At 40.2% G+C, this 12805-nt stretch overlaps 2 protein-coding genes across 3 annotated transcripts; one reads left to right on the top strand and one right to left on the bottom strand.

Annotated features, from left to right (window-relative positions):
- The first annotated feature begins 346 nt into the window (after positions 1-346).
- Positions 347-1740, top strand: LOC134636318 (trypsin-2-like). The gene is made up of 5 exons (XM_063486248.1): positions 347-386; positions 474-627; positions 713-972; positions 1333-1466; positions 1588-1740. Exons 1-5 carry the CDS (start codon positions 347-349, stop codon positions 1738-1740), a joined length of 741 nt encoding a protein of 246 aa, XP_063342318.1.
- Positions 1741-7958: 6218 nt separating this feature from the next.
- On the bottom strand, positions 7959-9712 carry LOC134636792 (trypsin-1-like). 2 transcript variants are annotated; one of them, XM_063486982.1, is made up of 6 exons: positions 9673-9712; positions 9318-9474; positions 8950-9200; positions 8706-8842; positions 8439-8540; positions 7959-8006 (listed from the first exon to the last, which is right to left on the bottom strand). In XM_063486982.1, the coding sequence occupies exons 1-6, from the start codon at positions 9710-9712 to the stop codon at positions 7959-7961; spliced, it is 735 nt and encodes a 244-aa protein (XP_063343052.1). The 2 variants fall into 2 exon arrangements, with proteins under 2 accessions (XP_063343052.1, XP_063343053.1); XM_063486983.2 differs by having other exon boundaries at positions 9324-9474.
- Between the last annotated feature and the right edge of the window lie 3093 nt (positions 9713-12805).

The raw sequence follows: 12805 nt of genomic DNA, 5'->3' as shown, positions 1-12805 counted from the left end.
AAAGTAGTCCTATATTGTTTGTTTGTTTTTGTTTGTTTGTTTTTCCTGAATTATGTCAGTATCTACAAACACAGTAGTTGGTAGTTGCTAAAAAAAAAAGGGGATCATTTCTGCACCTGTCACCAACATAAATTGAAGGTATGCAAATAAGACTGTCAAAAATAAGACAAAGTTGTGTTTTTTTTAAAGGGATATGTTGTTGACTTTAGTGGGCAGGTTTGTAGGTGGATGGAAAAATGAAGGTGTCCAGGGCGAGGGGTGGATGGAAGGTCACAGAGAAGCTGATGTATAAATATGGTGAATAACAGGGCAGTTGCATCCAGTCTGCTCTTGAGCAAGCTAAAAGATGATTGGCCTGATTGTTTTCATGATCCTGGGCACTGCAGGTAAAGACTATTTGCATCATGCTCAAAGATAACACAGACTTTTAACTTTGATGAGTAGAACTTTGTTGTATTTCCTTCATATTACAGCTGCAGTCCCTTTGGATGACAAGATTGTGGGGGGTTACGAGTGTCCAGCTCATTCTCAACCCTGGCAAGTATCCCTCAGTGAGGGCTATCACTTTTGCGGCGGTGCTCTCATTAACAACCAGTGGGTCATTTCTGCTGCCCACTGCTGGAAAATGTTTGTACCGACTTCTTGTATCTTAAAATTCTTGCTATGTGTGTCTAAGAGAACTGTAATAATTTAATTGTTGCTTGCTTTTCAGACCCTCTACCCATGTTGCCATTGTGGGTGAACATACAATCTGGTATACTGAGGGCACAGAGCAGTATATGCCAATTGACGACATCTACACACATGAGAGTTTTGATTACTTCACCCTAGACTATGACATCATGCTGATGAAACTGAAATACCCTGTTACTGTGAACGAGTACGTCAAGCCTATTGCTTTACCCAAAGCCTGTCCCACACCCGGGGATATGTGCACAGCATCTGGATGGGGGCAGACATTCCCTGGTCAAGGTAAGGCCCACCTGATTTTGACAAAAAAAGGTTTTGAAAAATGGACTTGCTTTTGGCAACATATTAAGAATGTTCTCACAAACCTTGGTAAATTTAAAAAATATAGTTAAAACGTTTCATAGATATGAAGACATTTGAACAAAAGTCTTCAATAATTAAGAAATCTTTTCTGTAGAAAGCTTGTTTTTGGCTTAATGTGATGACTCTAAACCCCCTTTAATTAATGCAGAGCACCTATTTTACACCAGTTTCAGAAGCCAGTTATTGTTGGCATGCAAGCATGATGTGGTTGTGACGCATACAGATGCTCTGAATACTTTAGAAAAAATAACAATCCCCTCTCCTTTCTCTCAACTGCAGAATTTTCATATGAGCTACATTGTGTAGAAGTCCCAATTCTGTCTGACATCGACTGTGAGAACTCCTACCCTGGCAGGATTACTGAGAGCATGATGTGTGCTGGATACCTGGACGGGGGCAAGGATGCTTGTCAGGTATTTTTACTCAGTTACTTGAATAGTATACCATTGAATAGTATACTCATTAGTAAACCTTAATGAGATGAGATGATGAACAAACCCTGCTCTCTTCTTACGCTTCCTCTCCCCTGCTCAGGGTGACTCTGGTGGCCCTCTGGTGTGTAATGGGGAGCTGCAGGGAATCATCTCTTGGGGCGTGGGCTGTGCTGAGCCCAACCTTCCAGGTGTCTACACCAAAGTCTGCTCTCTGGTTTCCTGGATCAATGACACTATTTCCCGATACAGCTAAACTGTCATCTCTAGAACTTCATGAGCGAAGGGAAAACAGAGAGATTGAAATTGAAGGAGACAGAGAACGGAGGTGGTTGTGGGTAGTGTCAGAAAGAAAAGCAGCAGGCTAAGACAGAGTCACAAGGAAAAAACAATCTGAGGGCACAATAAATAAAATCAGCTATTCTGCATCAATATGTTTGTATTTATTTTTAATGTTACTGCCACTTTGGCAAATGTCTTACTATAAGACATTTCTGTAATGTCTCATATTCAAAAGTTTTAATTATTGTGTCAGAGTGTGGCTACCCTTTTACAATCATCACTGAATGATTGTTGCAAAACTCAACACATAAAGTTGCTTTATTCAACAATGGAAACAGTTTTAATATTCAACTTATTTATGCACGTTTTTGATGCGGTTTTGTCAGAAGTTTACTCTCCCCGTCCCATTTGGTTCTTTTGCCATTAGAATTATTGTCTAAAGGCCAAAAAAGATTCCCAACAAATTTACTTTACCAAATGGGCAAAAAACAAAAAAACAAACAGACAAAAAATACATATATCAATCACCTGGATCACCTGTTGAGAAAGAAAAAGAGAAAACAAGCAAAAAAAGACAGCAATATAATAAACAACATCATCGCGATAATCTATGTGAATATAACAGTAAATACTAAATATTGAATATTATTGTGCAGCACGTAAGATCAAAAATTTTATAAAAAGTGCTTACTTCAACAGAAGATCTGGTGGCAGAAACACACAAGGAGATTTCATGAAGACCTGCAGTTGAAGATATAAGGCATTTTTCCAACGTTTTTTTTTTTTTTCCAAAACATGGACCTTTGAAAAAAGTATTTGTTGCCTAAAAAGCATAAAAAACAAACTTATTTACATGATTGTTATATACTATATTAAAAAAAACATGCCAATGTATACTATAAACACTGCTTAACAAAGTAGATATATATTAAAATAGAAAGAAAAGAAAAAAGCAATTAATGATCAGAGTTAGATATAAGGTGCAGAAAAGCCATGAGTAGATCAGTACATCACTATATCCTGTCATGGCGGGGTACACCGGTGTGTTTATGGAGCGGACCCAAAAGCAGACACAGAAGGCTGATGTCCAAAAACAAAAAAACAAGGCAAAGTGAAACAAGGGTGAAACTAAACTAAAATCTAAACTAGGAAAGAACTAAACCAGCTATAAAACAACAGCAAGAGACAAGAACATGAAACTGAACGGGAACATGCAAAACATAAACGTGAAAAAATTTAAACATGAGCATGAGTATGAGCGAAAACTCTGTGACGTGACCTGGCATGACATGACCTGACAATAAGACAAACAAATGACCCGACAAAGAACAGAGGAAGACAGATGACTTAAAAACACAGAGCGAAAATGAGGGAAGTGGAAATACCTGGGGAAGCACAGTTGACACAAATGAACATGGCACCACAGGTGAAATTAAAATGAAACACTTTGAACATCAAAACACCAGACTTTTCAAAAAAAAAAAAAAAAAAAAAAAAAAAAAGGAAACAAGATGTAGACATGACAACACGAGCTTGACAATTGACAACAAAACACTGATGTCAAGACAGACTGCATAGATGACAGGAAAAAACGTATAAATCAAGAAACATAGATGAAAAACTAGAAAAAAACTCAACTAAATCCTAACTAATAACACAACAAGAACTTAACATATTTCCAATATAACATAAGAAATCAAAAATACTAAATAAACTCAAAATGCTGGGTTGAAAATTACAAAATGATTTGTAATTTCTAAAGAACTGAGGCAACATGTGCTGCTATTAAAGGTTTTTTATTGATGGTCTAAAGGCATCAAAAGAAAAGTACCTGAAGGTTAAAAAAAAAACAAAAAAAAAAACAAGCACTGTAGTTAACTCTACTTTTTAAACTGGCTTGTTTGACACAATTCATCTATTTTTTTTGTCTATGAAAGGTCAGCAGAAGCAGAAAATAGACAGCCATCATTCACTTGTGTTGAGTTGATGATTGTGTCAGATCAGACACACCATCACTCCAAAACCAGTGGACAGTTGTACAGGAATATTTCTAATGCGCTCTTCACAGAAATGAGTGCTCTTTCCAGGATTGTGGTGTCACAGACATGAGAAGATTAAATGGAATATGAGACGAAGACTGATTAGTAAATTAATGGCAGAATGTAAAATTCAAAGTCCTTTTTAAAAATCATTTTGCATATTCATTTATAATTAACTCATTCACAATTCAAACGCAGGAAAATGAAATGGAATCATTAATGTGCAACAACCAAAGCAAACATTCATCCTTTAATGATGTGTGAGAATCTGACTCTATATTGCAGATGAAGTTCTTGGCATATTTACTAAAATACTAAGAGGGTTTTAGAACAAATTTTAAAAATGTGAAGAAAAAAAGAGTGTGAAAAAAGTGTGAAATCAGCATTTAGATGCCTCTGTGTGTTTAAGAAGAGGGAGAAACCTTTTAACTGTATGCAAACGTTAAATTTGTGAAACACGGTGTCATGGTCCATTTGACTGGTTATGTTTTTGACTCTGGACTCCTAAGTTTAGAATTCCAGCCACTTCATTAGTTACATCTGTCACGGTTTGGCATGGCAAACCGTGGGGGGTGTGGGGAAGGAGGACCCAGGCGCGGTGCTCTATGTACAAGCAGTGCGTTTATTTACAGTGATGGAACTGATACACAGCAATAATACATCCCCGTGTGCTCCCGACTTCCACTCCGTGTCTTCTCCCAGTGTTTGTGCTCATGTGTCTGCTGCCCTCTCGTCCAGCAATCCTTCCTGGGAAAATAGAGGCAGTAGTTAGCAGTGTTGGGTAAGTTACTTTGAAAAAGTAATTCAATTATAGTTACTAGTTACTTCTTCAAAAAAAGTAACTGAGTTAGTAACTGAGTTACAATATTCTAAAAGTAATTCATTACTTGGAAAAGTAACTATTGCGTTACCTAAAAAAACAAAAACAAAAAACAAAGAATGTTTAACCCTCTGGGGTCCAGGGTATAATTGGCCATTTTTTTACTGCTCTTGATTTTCCCTCCACATTTTACCTTTAAAAACTATTTACTTTGCCTTGTTTGGTATCATTCTTTTTAGCACAACCTCACATGCCTGAATTTACAGTTATGTTCTCATTTTGTCATACTGTATAACCAGAATTGATCTTAAACAGACAAAAACCATACAATCAGAGTAGAAAAAGTTATATTTTTACTGTAACAACCATAAACATGTTTAATGAATCATATTTCATAACTTCAAATGCAAATATTAATTGTCAATTTTAAAATCCTATGCACAAGTTTTGCAAACAACAAATTTATTTGCATCCATTTACCTTGATTTTTTTAATAACCATTTCAAACTATTTACAGAACAATCAGCTGTGATGCCACACAAATTATTTGTGCCACTCCAAAAAAATATTTTGTGTCCACTACAAAGGAGAACATCACAGCCTGATACCTGCAGGTCTGACAGCAGCAGGTGTATCACTGCTGTTTCTACCTGGAGACAGCAGTCGCCTTATTGTTCTGACACACAACACAAAACTATCCACAACACTACACACTAACTACACAAGACAACACATTAACTACACACTCCAAACACGCTAAACGTCACAAATCTCACATCTCAAAAACTCGCTCTCTCTCTTTTTCTGCTCGCTCTCTCTCTCTCTCTCGCTCTCTTTTTCTGCTCTCTCTCTCTCTTTTTCTGCTCTCTCTCTCTCTTTTTCTGCTCTCTCTCTCTCTCTTTTTCTGCTCTCTCTCTCTCTCTTTCTGCTCTCTCTCTCTCTCTTTCTGCTCTCTCTCTCTCTCTTTCTGCTCTCTCTCTCTCTTTTTCTGCTCTCTCTCTCTCTTTTTCTGCTCTCTCTCTCTCTTTCTGCTCTCTCTCTCTCTTTTTCTGCTCTCTCTCTCTCTTTTTCTGCTCTCTCTCTCTCTTTCTGCTCTCTCTCTCTCTCTTTCTGCTCTCTCTCTCTCTCTCTCTTTCTGCTCTCTCTCTCTCTCTCTCTTTCTGCTCTCTCTCTCTCTCTCTCTTTCTGCTCTCTCTCTCTCTCTCTTTCTGCTCTCTCTCTCTCTCTTTCTGCTCTCTCTTTCTGCTCTCTCTTTCTGCTCTCTCTCTCTCTCTCTGTCACTCCTAAAACTTCCCGTTTTGTTTTGTTTTTTTGCTCATAAGCAGAGAGTGCTTGCTAGCGCTAACGTGGCGAAACTATTGAGTAAAAAACGCCGCGTATATCTTGTTTATCATGACTGTGGTTTTACGTGGCCTATCGACACAATTTAAAACTGGTATATATCACCCTGTTGCTTTGTCTTTAAGTGGTCGTGTGATTGACTTACCACGACTACTTTATTCTTCCTCAGTCAAACAGCAGCACTCATGTGATTGTTTTGCCCCCTGAGCTCCAGGTGTTCTGCTAGACAGTGATCGTGATTACCGTCCGCGGGAGCGCGCAGCTGCTTAAAGCTGTAGCATCCAGATTACTTACAGCTACTTCCCTGCAACTGATATAAGATGCGGTAAGCTGAACACAGCTTCAACCGTCTGTATGTTGAAAAATAGTAACGGACCGCGTTTCCTTGTTAGTAACTGTAACGGCGTTGTAACGATAGGAATAGTAATTACTTAGATTACTCGTTACTGAAAAAAGTAACGCCGTTAGTAACTCCGTTACTTGTAACGCCATTATTCCTATCACTGGTAGTTAGCACCCTCAGTTCACTTGGTAAGCTCACACTCACAAACAGACCAGCTGGAGAACTGACGGGAAGTCTCACGAAATGATCCCACGTTGGTGGGAGCTCCAAGACTCTCTTAAGTAGCTCCCCCGACAAGCCCTGATCAGCAGCAGGTGTGTGGCAGGAGCTTTGGGTGTGGCCAGTCCCCGTAGCAGGGCCACACCCACCAGGCCTGCAGGTGCTTGACATCATCCTACAGCCAAACACATATATACACACACATACCTGCCTATGTGGAAATGTGGACAGAACAGCATCAACAATACATATAACAATATAACTCATAACTGCTCACCCTGGGTCACTCCGACCCAGGACCCTGACAACATCTTGCTAAGACTAAATTGATTTTAATGGTAACAAATGCACAAAAGGGCTCAAAGTGTGCCAGGAAAATCCCCCACACCATTACACCACCACCAGGTTAAACCTCTAATACAAGACAGAATGGATCCACGCTTTCATGTTGTTTGTGCCAAATTCTGACTTCAAATTCTCAATTTTGCAGCAGAAATCAACTCATCAGAACAGGCAACATTTTTATAATCTTGTGTTCAGTTATGGTGAGCCAGAGTCAACTGTAGCCTCAGGTTCCTGTTAATAGCTGACAGGTGTGACACCCAGTATTTTTTTTTCTGCTGCTGTAGCTTATCTGCTTCAAGTTGAGTTATTGTTACCTTTTTCATTTTGTTTTTTGTCGTCTGTTAGTCGAGTTTTTTGTATTTGTAACTGTCTTGTGTGTCGTTTTTTTGTTTGTTTTGCATTGTGTGTGTGTGTGTGTGTGTGTGTGTGTGTGTGTGTGTGTGTGTGTGTTTGACTTCCTGTTTGTCTGCTTGTCTTCATTGTTTTCTACTTTGCCTCATTCCCTATACTATATAGTCCTTTCTTCCATTTATTCTTCCTCTAAATTTTTCTGCAAGCTATTGGATTTCTGTTCTATGCCTATTACAGAATCTGTCTTTTTAGACTTTTTAAATCACCAAATAAAAGGTCGGCTTTTTGTTTTTCTGTCTGCCTCAAATGAGTTTGGGTCCAAAACTACACAACATGCCAGTGTGGATTTGGTGCTGTAATTCTAATGTAATAATGATAATTTGGATTCAAATTTGACCAATTTATTTCAAATATCAAACTAACTAAATAAATAACTAAAATGCATCAAAGGAAACTCAATAGTAAATATTAGTGTCTAAACTTTTACATGAAGGTCAGTACTGTAAAGAACTGTCTGCTACACTGTAAATACGATGATGATCATAATGTCCTTTTTTAAATATTTGTTGCCAAATGTATAAATAGCAAAGAAATGGCAAAACAAACAGAGCTCAGTCTGTATGATTTTATTGATTTACATGAAAACTGACTGCACCAGAACTGTACAACAGAGTAGAGTTAAACTGGTAAAAAACTAAATGCAGTGGAGTAAGGTGATGATTGAAGGATCAGACTTAATAGCTGGCCATGGTTTGCTCGATCCAGTCGTTGAAGATGCAGACCTGTGAAAGGAAACAGATCAATGTTTGTTATTTCACTAGCTGGGCCCACGTCCTCATTTTAGGTTTGACAGCATTTTAGTAGGTAAAAGTGAATGCTTTGACATGAATTGAGCTGCGGTTTGGGGAAGGCCTCGAAGGGGACTGGCGATGGCTCCTGGGCCTGGCAGATCCCCATGTGCTAAATAGAAGTGAAGAAGAATGGAGAACAAGGAGGGAGGGAGGGTGGGGCACGTAAACGTAAATGATCAGCTTGCAGAACTGGGAGAACCTTTATAGTTGACAGCTGGAAGGAGCGTGTTTGGAGGCGTGGTCCTGCTCCTGAAATTCTGATACATAATCTCCAATAAAAAGAGGATGGTGGGATGATGAAAGTTCCACAATGAGAGCTTTTTTCACATAGTTGTTGACATTCAAGAAAATATTTAGCTTTACCTTGGTATAAACACCGGGGTGGTCCCTCTCAGCACATCCGTAGCCCCAGGACACAATACCCTGCAGCTCACCCTTGCACACAACAGGACCACCAGAGTCACCCTGAAAAAAAAAACAAAGATGCATGTAAAGAAATAATTATTTAAATCTAATTAAATATAAATTAAATGTGTTGTTGTCATTGTGGGATACATCCACTCTTGTGGCATTTTAAGAAAGGTTTACTATTCGAGAAGGGGACATTTGCAGGTTTGACTTATTACATACCTGGCAAGAGTCCTTGCCTCCCTCCAGGTATCCAGCGCAGAACATGGAGTCAGTGATCATGCCAGGGTAGGAGTTATTACAGTCACTGTAGGACAGGATGGGGATGTTCAGGCACTGCAGCCTGTCCTGATTAGCAGCTACAATGTTTGAAACAGAGTATAGATGAAAAAGGATTCCTGCTGATGGAACCAAATGTCATGAAACATTTTTAACTTTAAACTGCTAACGTGCAGAAGTTACTCACTAGAGCTCATGGTGTTGCCCCATCCAGAGACTGTGCACATGGTGCCAGCGGGAGCACAGCTACTGGGCAGAGCCACAGGCTGCACATAACTGTTGAGGGTGGCAGGTTGGCTCAGCTGGATCAGCATGATGTCATTGTCAATAGTCCTGGAATTATAATCTGGATGGCGGATGACACGGGAGGAGTCGATGAACTGCTCAGTTCCCTCATTGACCGAAATGTCGTGCTCTCCAAGACGCACCTGGATACGACTGAAAACATTTGAAAAACAGGAGAATAGATTCAAACACTCAGAAACTACCAACAAATATTAATTGTGGATCGTGGATTCACTCACTTAAATAACATTTAAAATCTTACTGAAAGACACGTACTTTTTGTAGCAGTGAGCAGCAGACACAACCCAATTCTGATTGACCAGGGAGCCACCACAAGTGTGGTAGCCAATGTTGAGAGACACCTGATGGGGCTCAGAGTAAGGTCTGCACTCAGATCCTCCGACGATCTTGTCGTCTTCCAGGGCAACTGAAAACACAAATGTAAACAAACTGTTTACTCCTACACTTTTACATCAGGAGTGAAACATCTATGCTGTTTGATTTCCAGTCAAATGCATAAATCAAACCTATTTGAGTGGCCACAGAAACATATTTAATTTGAGATAATAAAGCTATGGTGAATAAAGGTGTGATCTGAGAAAAAGCCTTAAAACTTCACACTCACAAGCAGCTCCAATGAGCAGAACAAAGACCAGAGACCTCATGGTTGCTGAGTGATCCTGTCGATAAGAGGACTTCACCTGGAGCTCTGATTTATATCCACAGGGAGAGCTGCCCAGCTCTCTGAGCAATCCTATTGGTCAGCAAGGAGCCAATCTCTTTGGTGGGCCGTTGGGTTGGAGACCCAATTTACATTGGAATGCCTTTGTTTTTGAAATCTTGCTATAATTTATGTACATAAATACATTACTCTTTAGTATAACTAGATCAATCTATATTTTAATTAATAATAATAACAATGTATATGGGGAAATTCCTCTCTGCATTTATCCCATTCACTCAGTGAAGCAGTGGGCAGCCATTGGGCTGCCTGGGGAGCAGTGTGTAGGGACGGTACCTTGCTCAGTGGATTCGCACCCTCGACCTCCTGATCATGGGGCCACCACTCTACCTATTTAGCTATCCCTGCCCCTGGTAGACTATCATTTTTTTTATAATATCAGGAAAACTTTAATTTGATATAAATTAACATATAATTGTTCATTCACTTAGAGTAATACATTACTGTTTGATACCAATTGTTTCAATCCAGTCAATATATTATGACAATAATGACTGGTAATTTTAATAACTAATAACTGGAGAGCATTCTAGCGTTTCAGTTTTATCTGAGAAAATCCTAATAATGTGTATATTGTACTCGTGTAGCTTTCCAATGTACCAAAACACACTTATACACTTAGAGTTTGGTTTAAAAAAAACATAGACATGAAATAAAAAGTTAGCTCATGTTCTCAGAAATTAGTGCGCACTGCTTTGATCAGGTTATAGAGGTAAATAGAACCTCTATATTTAGATATTTGTGACTGGATAAGCAGGAGAAATGGATGAATGGAGGACGGTATCTCACAGCTGTGAGCTTCTCAGCACCGATGACCTAGAAACTAAATTCACAAATGGACACTGAGGCTGCCATGAGAAAAAAATAAGTTGACGGTGAATATTATATGTATAAAGTATTCTTTCTTTTTTTTATTTTAGGGCTCTTTGGTTTTTGACTTTAATTATTTTTTCTTTTTTGTGTTCTTTGGGGGGGGTATTTTTTCATTTAAACGGTAGGACTCCTTCATAAGCTTGGTGGCTCCCCTCACCTCAGGTTTCCATCATTTGGTCCGGGGATTACCACCACGACAGGCACCAACTACCTTGCGGCCGCAGCTCCGTGCAGCGGCTTCAGCAATGGAGGTGCTGAACATGGTCCATTTGGACTCAATGTCCCCAGTCTCCCTCGGAATGCTGTTGAAGCTCTGCCGGAGGTGTGCGTTGAAGATCTCGCGGACCGGGGCCTCTGCTAGATGATCCCAGCACACCCTTCCTGTACGTTTGGGTACGCCAGGTCTGTCCAGCGTCCTCCCTCGCCACCTGATCCATCTCACCACCAGGTGGTGATCAGTTGACAGCTCAGCCCCTCTCTTTACCCGAGTGTCCAAAACATATTGCCTCAGTTCTGGTGATACGATTACAAAATCGACCATCGACCTGCGGCCTAGAGTGTCCTCGTGCCATGTGCACTTATGGACACTCTTATGTTCGAACATGGTGTTCGGTATGGCCAAACTGTGGTTTGCACAGAAGTCCATACACCGCTCGGGTTCAGATCCGGGAGGCCGTTCCTCCAAATCACGCCCTTCCAGGTCTCACTGTTGTTGCCCACGTGAGCATTGAAGTCTCCCAGTAGGACAACAGAGTTCCCAAGAGGAGCACTCTCCAGTGCCCCACTCAGGGACTCCAAGAAAGCTGGGTACTCTAAACTGCCGCTCGGCACATAAGCACAGATGACAGTCAGGACCCGTTCCCTGAACCAAAGGCGAAGGGAACAAACCCTCTCGTCCACTGGCAGAAACCCCAACATACCAGCAGCAAGCCGAGGGGATAACAAGATACCCACCCCAGCCCGACTCCTCTCACCAGGGCCAACTCCAGACTGAGACAGAGTCCATGCCCTCTCCAGGAAACTGGTTCCAGTCACCTCAATGCATGGCCCATTGAGAGGTATATCTAGTCGGTGCCTCTCAACCTCATGCACTAGTTCAGGCTCCTTCCCTACCAGAGAGGTAACATCCCATGTCCCAATTGCCAGTCTTGGTAGCCAGGGATCGGTCCGCCAGGGCCTCTTCTCCTGGCAGCCGCCTGACTCACATTGCACCCGACCCCTACGGTGCCTCCTGCGGGTGGTGGACCTGCAGGAAGATGGGCCCATGTCCCTTTTTGGGTTGTGCCCGGCCGGGCCCCATGGACTAAGGCCCAGCCACCAGACGCTCGCCCTATGTTTGCAAGCACAATTTAGTTTTTTTAAAAGGTTCTTACTAAAATAAATCATTATAATTTTAAAGATGAAAATATATTTTAAAAATCCATCAAGTTATCTGGAAAACAGAGGCAGTATGACTACATATATTTCTTTTTGACTTATGATCATGTCATGTACTGTGTGAAATCCCCCAAAAAAGTACAGTGGCAACATTTTTTAAAAGCCAGAAATCACACATTCTGACACCATAGGGTTAGGGATTATAGGTTTATTCAGTGTACTAGTGATGATGATTTATCCCTCACATGAACAATTATTTCAGCAGATAACAACTGAATTAATGCAGAATACTTTTGCATAAAGTTTCCTAACCTAGTTTTGAAAAGGTACTGTTTAGGTATTAGGAATAGGTTTAATAGTAGGTTTAGTGTTGTAAATAAGATGTTATTGTTATAAATTACTGTGCAGTGCTCGCTAGAATGTACATGCACTACAGCTGGTTTCTGTCTTAATTCTAAACTCTGGCCACATGCAAAGTTACACCGTAAAAGTGACTGATGATGATGTCTTGCGACAGTGGCAACAGGCTCTGCCAATCAATTGCCATTGCATGTTAGAAAGGAGTAAAAAGACCCTTAAAATGAGCCCACCCTATATCCAGATGGCCTCAGATTCAGTCGTGCTTATGTCCACAGAAAAGCTTTGAAGCAGATTACATGAACTTACCAAATAAAAAACTCAGAGACAGTCATTGATCAAAATTAGATCAAAATTCTATTTAAAAATACATAGACTGTTGTATAATTGGCAAAAAATATATAAATAT

This window comes from Pelmatolapia mariae, linkage group LG10_11 (assembly GCF_036321145.2).
Source record: "Pelmatolapia mariae isolate MD_Pm_ZW linkage group LG10_11, Pm_UMD_F_2, whole genome shotgun sequence".
NCBI classification, from domain to species: domain Eukaryota; kingdom Metazoa; phylum Chordata; class Actinopteri; order Cichliformes; family Cichlidae; genus Pelmatolapia; species Pelmatolapia mariae.
This window is presented reverse-complemented; position numbering and strand designations above follow the sequence as displayed.

Coding starts and splice junctions, on each gene's coding strand:
- LOC134636318 (XM_063486248.1), top strand. CDS start 347: ATGATTGGCCTGATTGTTTTCATGATCCTGGGCACTGCAG. Junction 387..473: donor CATGATCCTGGGCACTGCAG/GTAAAGACTATT, acceptor TTCATATTACAG/CTGCAGTCCCTTTGGATGAC. Junction 628..712: donor GCTGCCCACTGCTGGAAAAT/GTTTGTACCGAC, acceptor CTTGCTTTTCAG/ACCCTCTACCCATGTTGCCA.
- LOC134636792 (XM_063486982.1), bottom strand. CDS start 9,712: ATGAGGTCTCTGGTCTTTGTTCTGCTCATTGGAGCTGCTT. Junction 9,475..9,672: donor TCTGCTCATTGGAGCTGCTT/GTGAGTGTGAAG, acceptor TTGTGTTTTCAG/TTGCCCTGGAAGACGACAAG. Junction 8,541..8,705: donor GAGGCAAGGACTCTTGCCAG/GTATGTAATAAG, acceptor TTTTTTTTTCAG/GGTGACTCTGGTGGTCCTGT.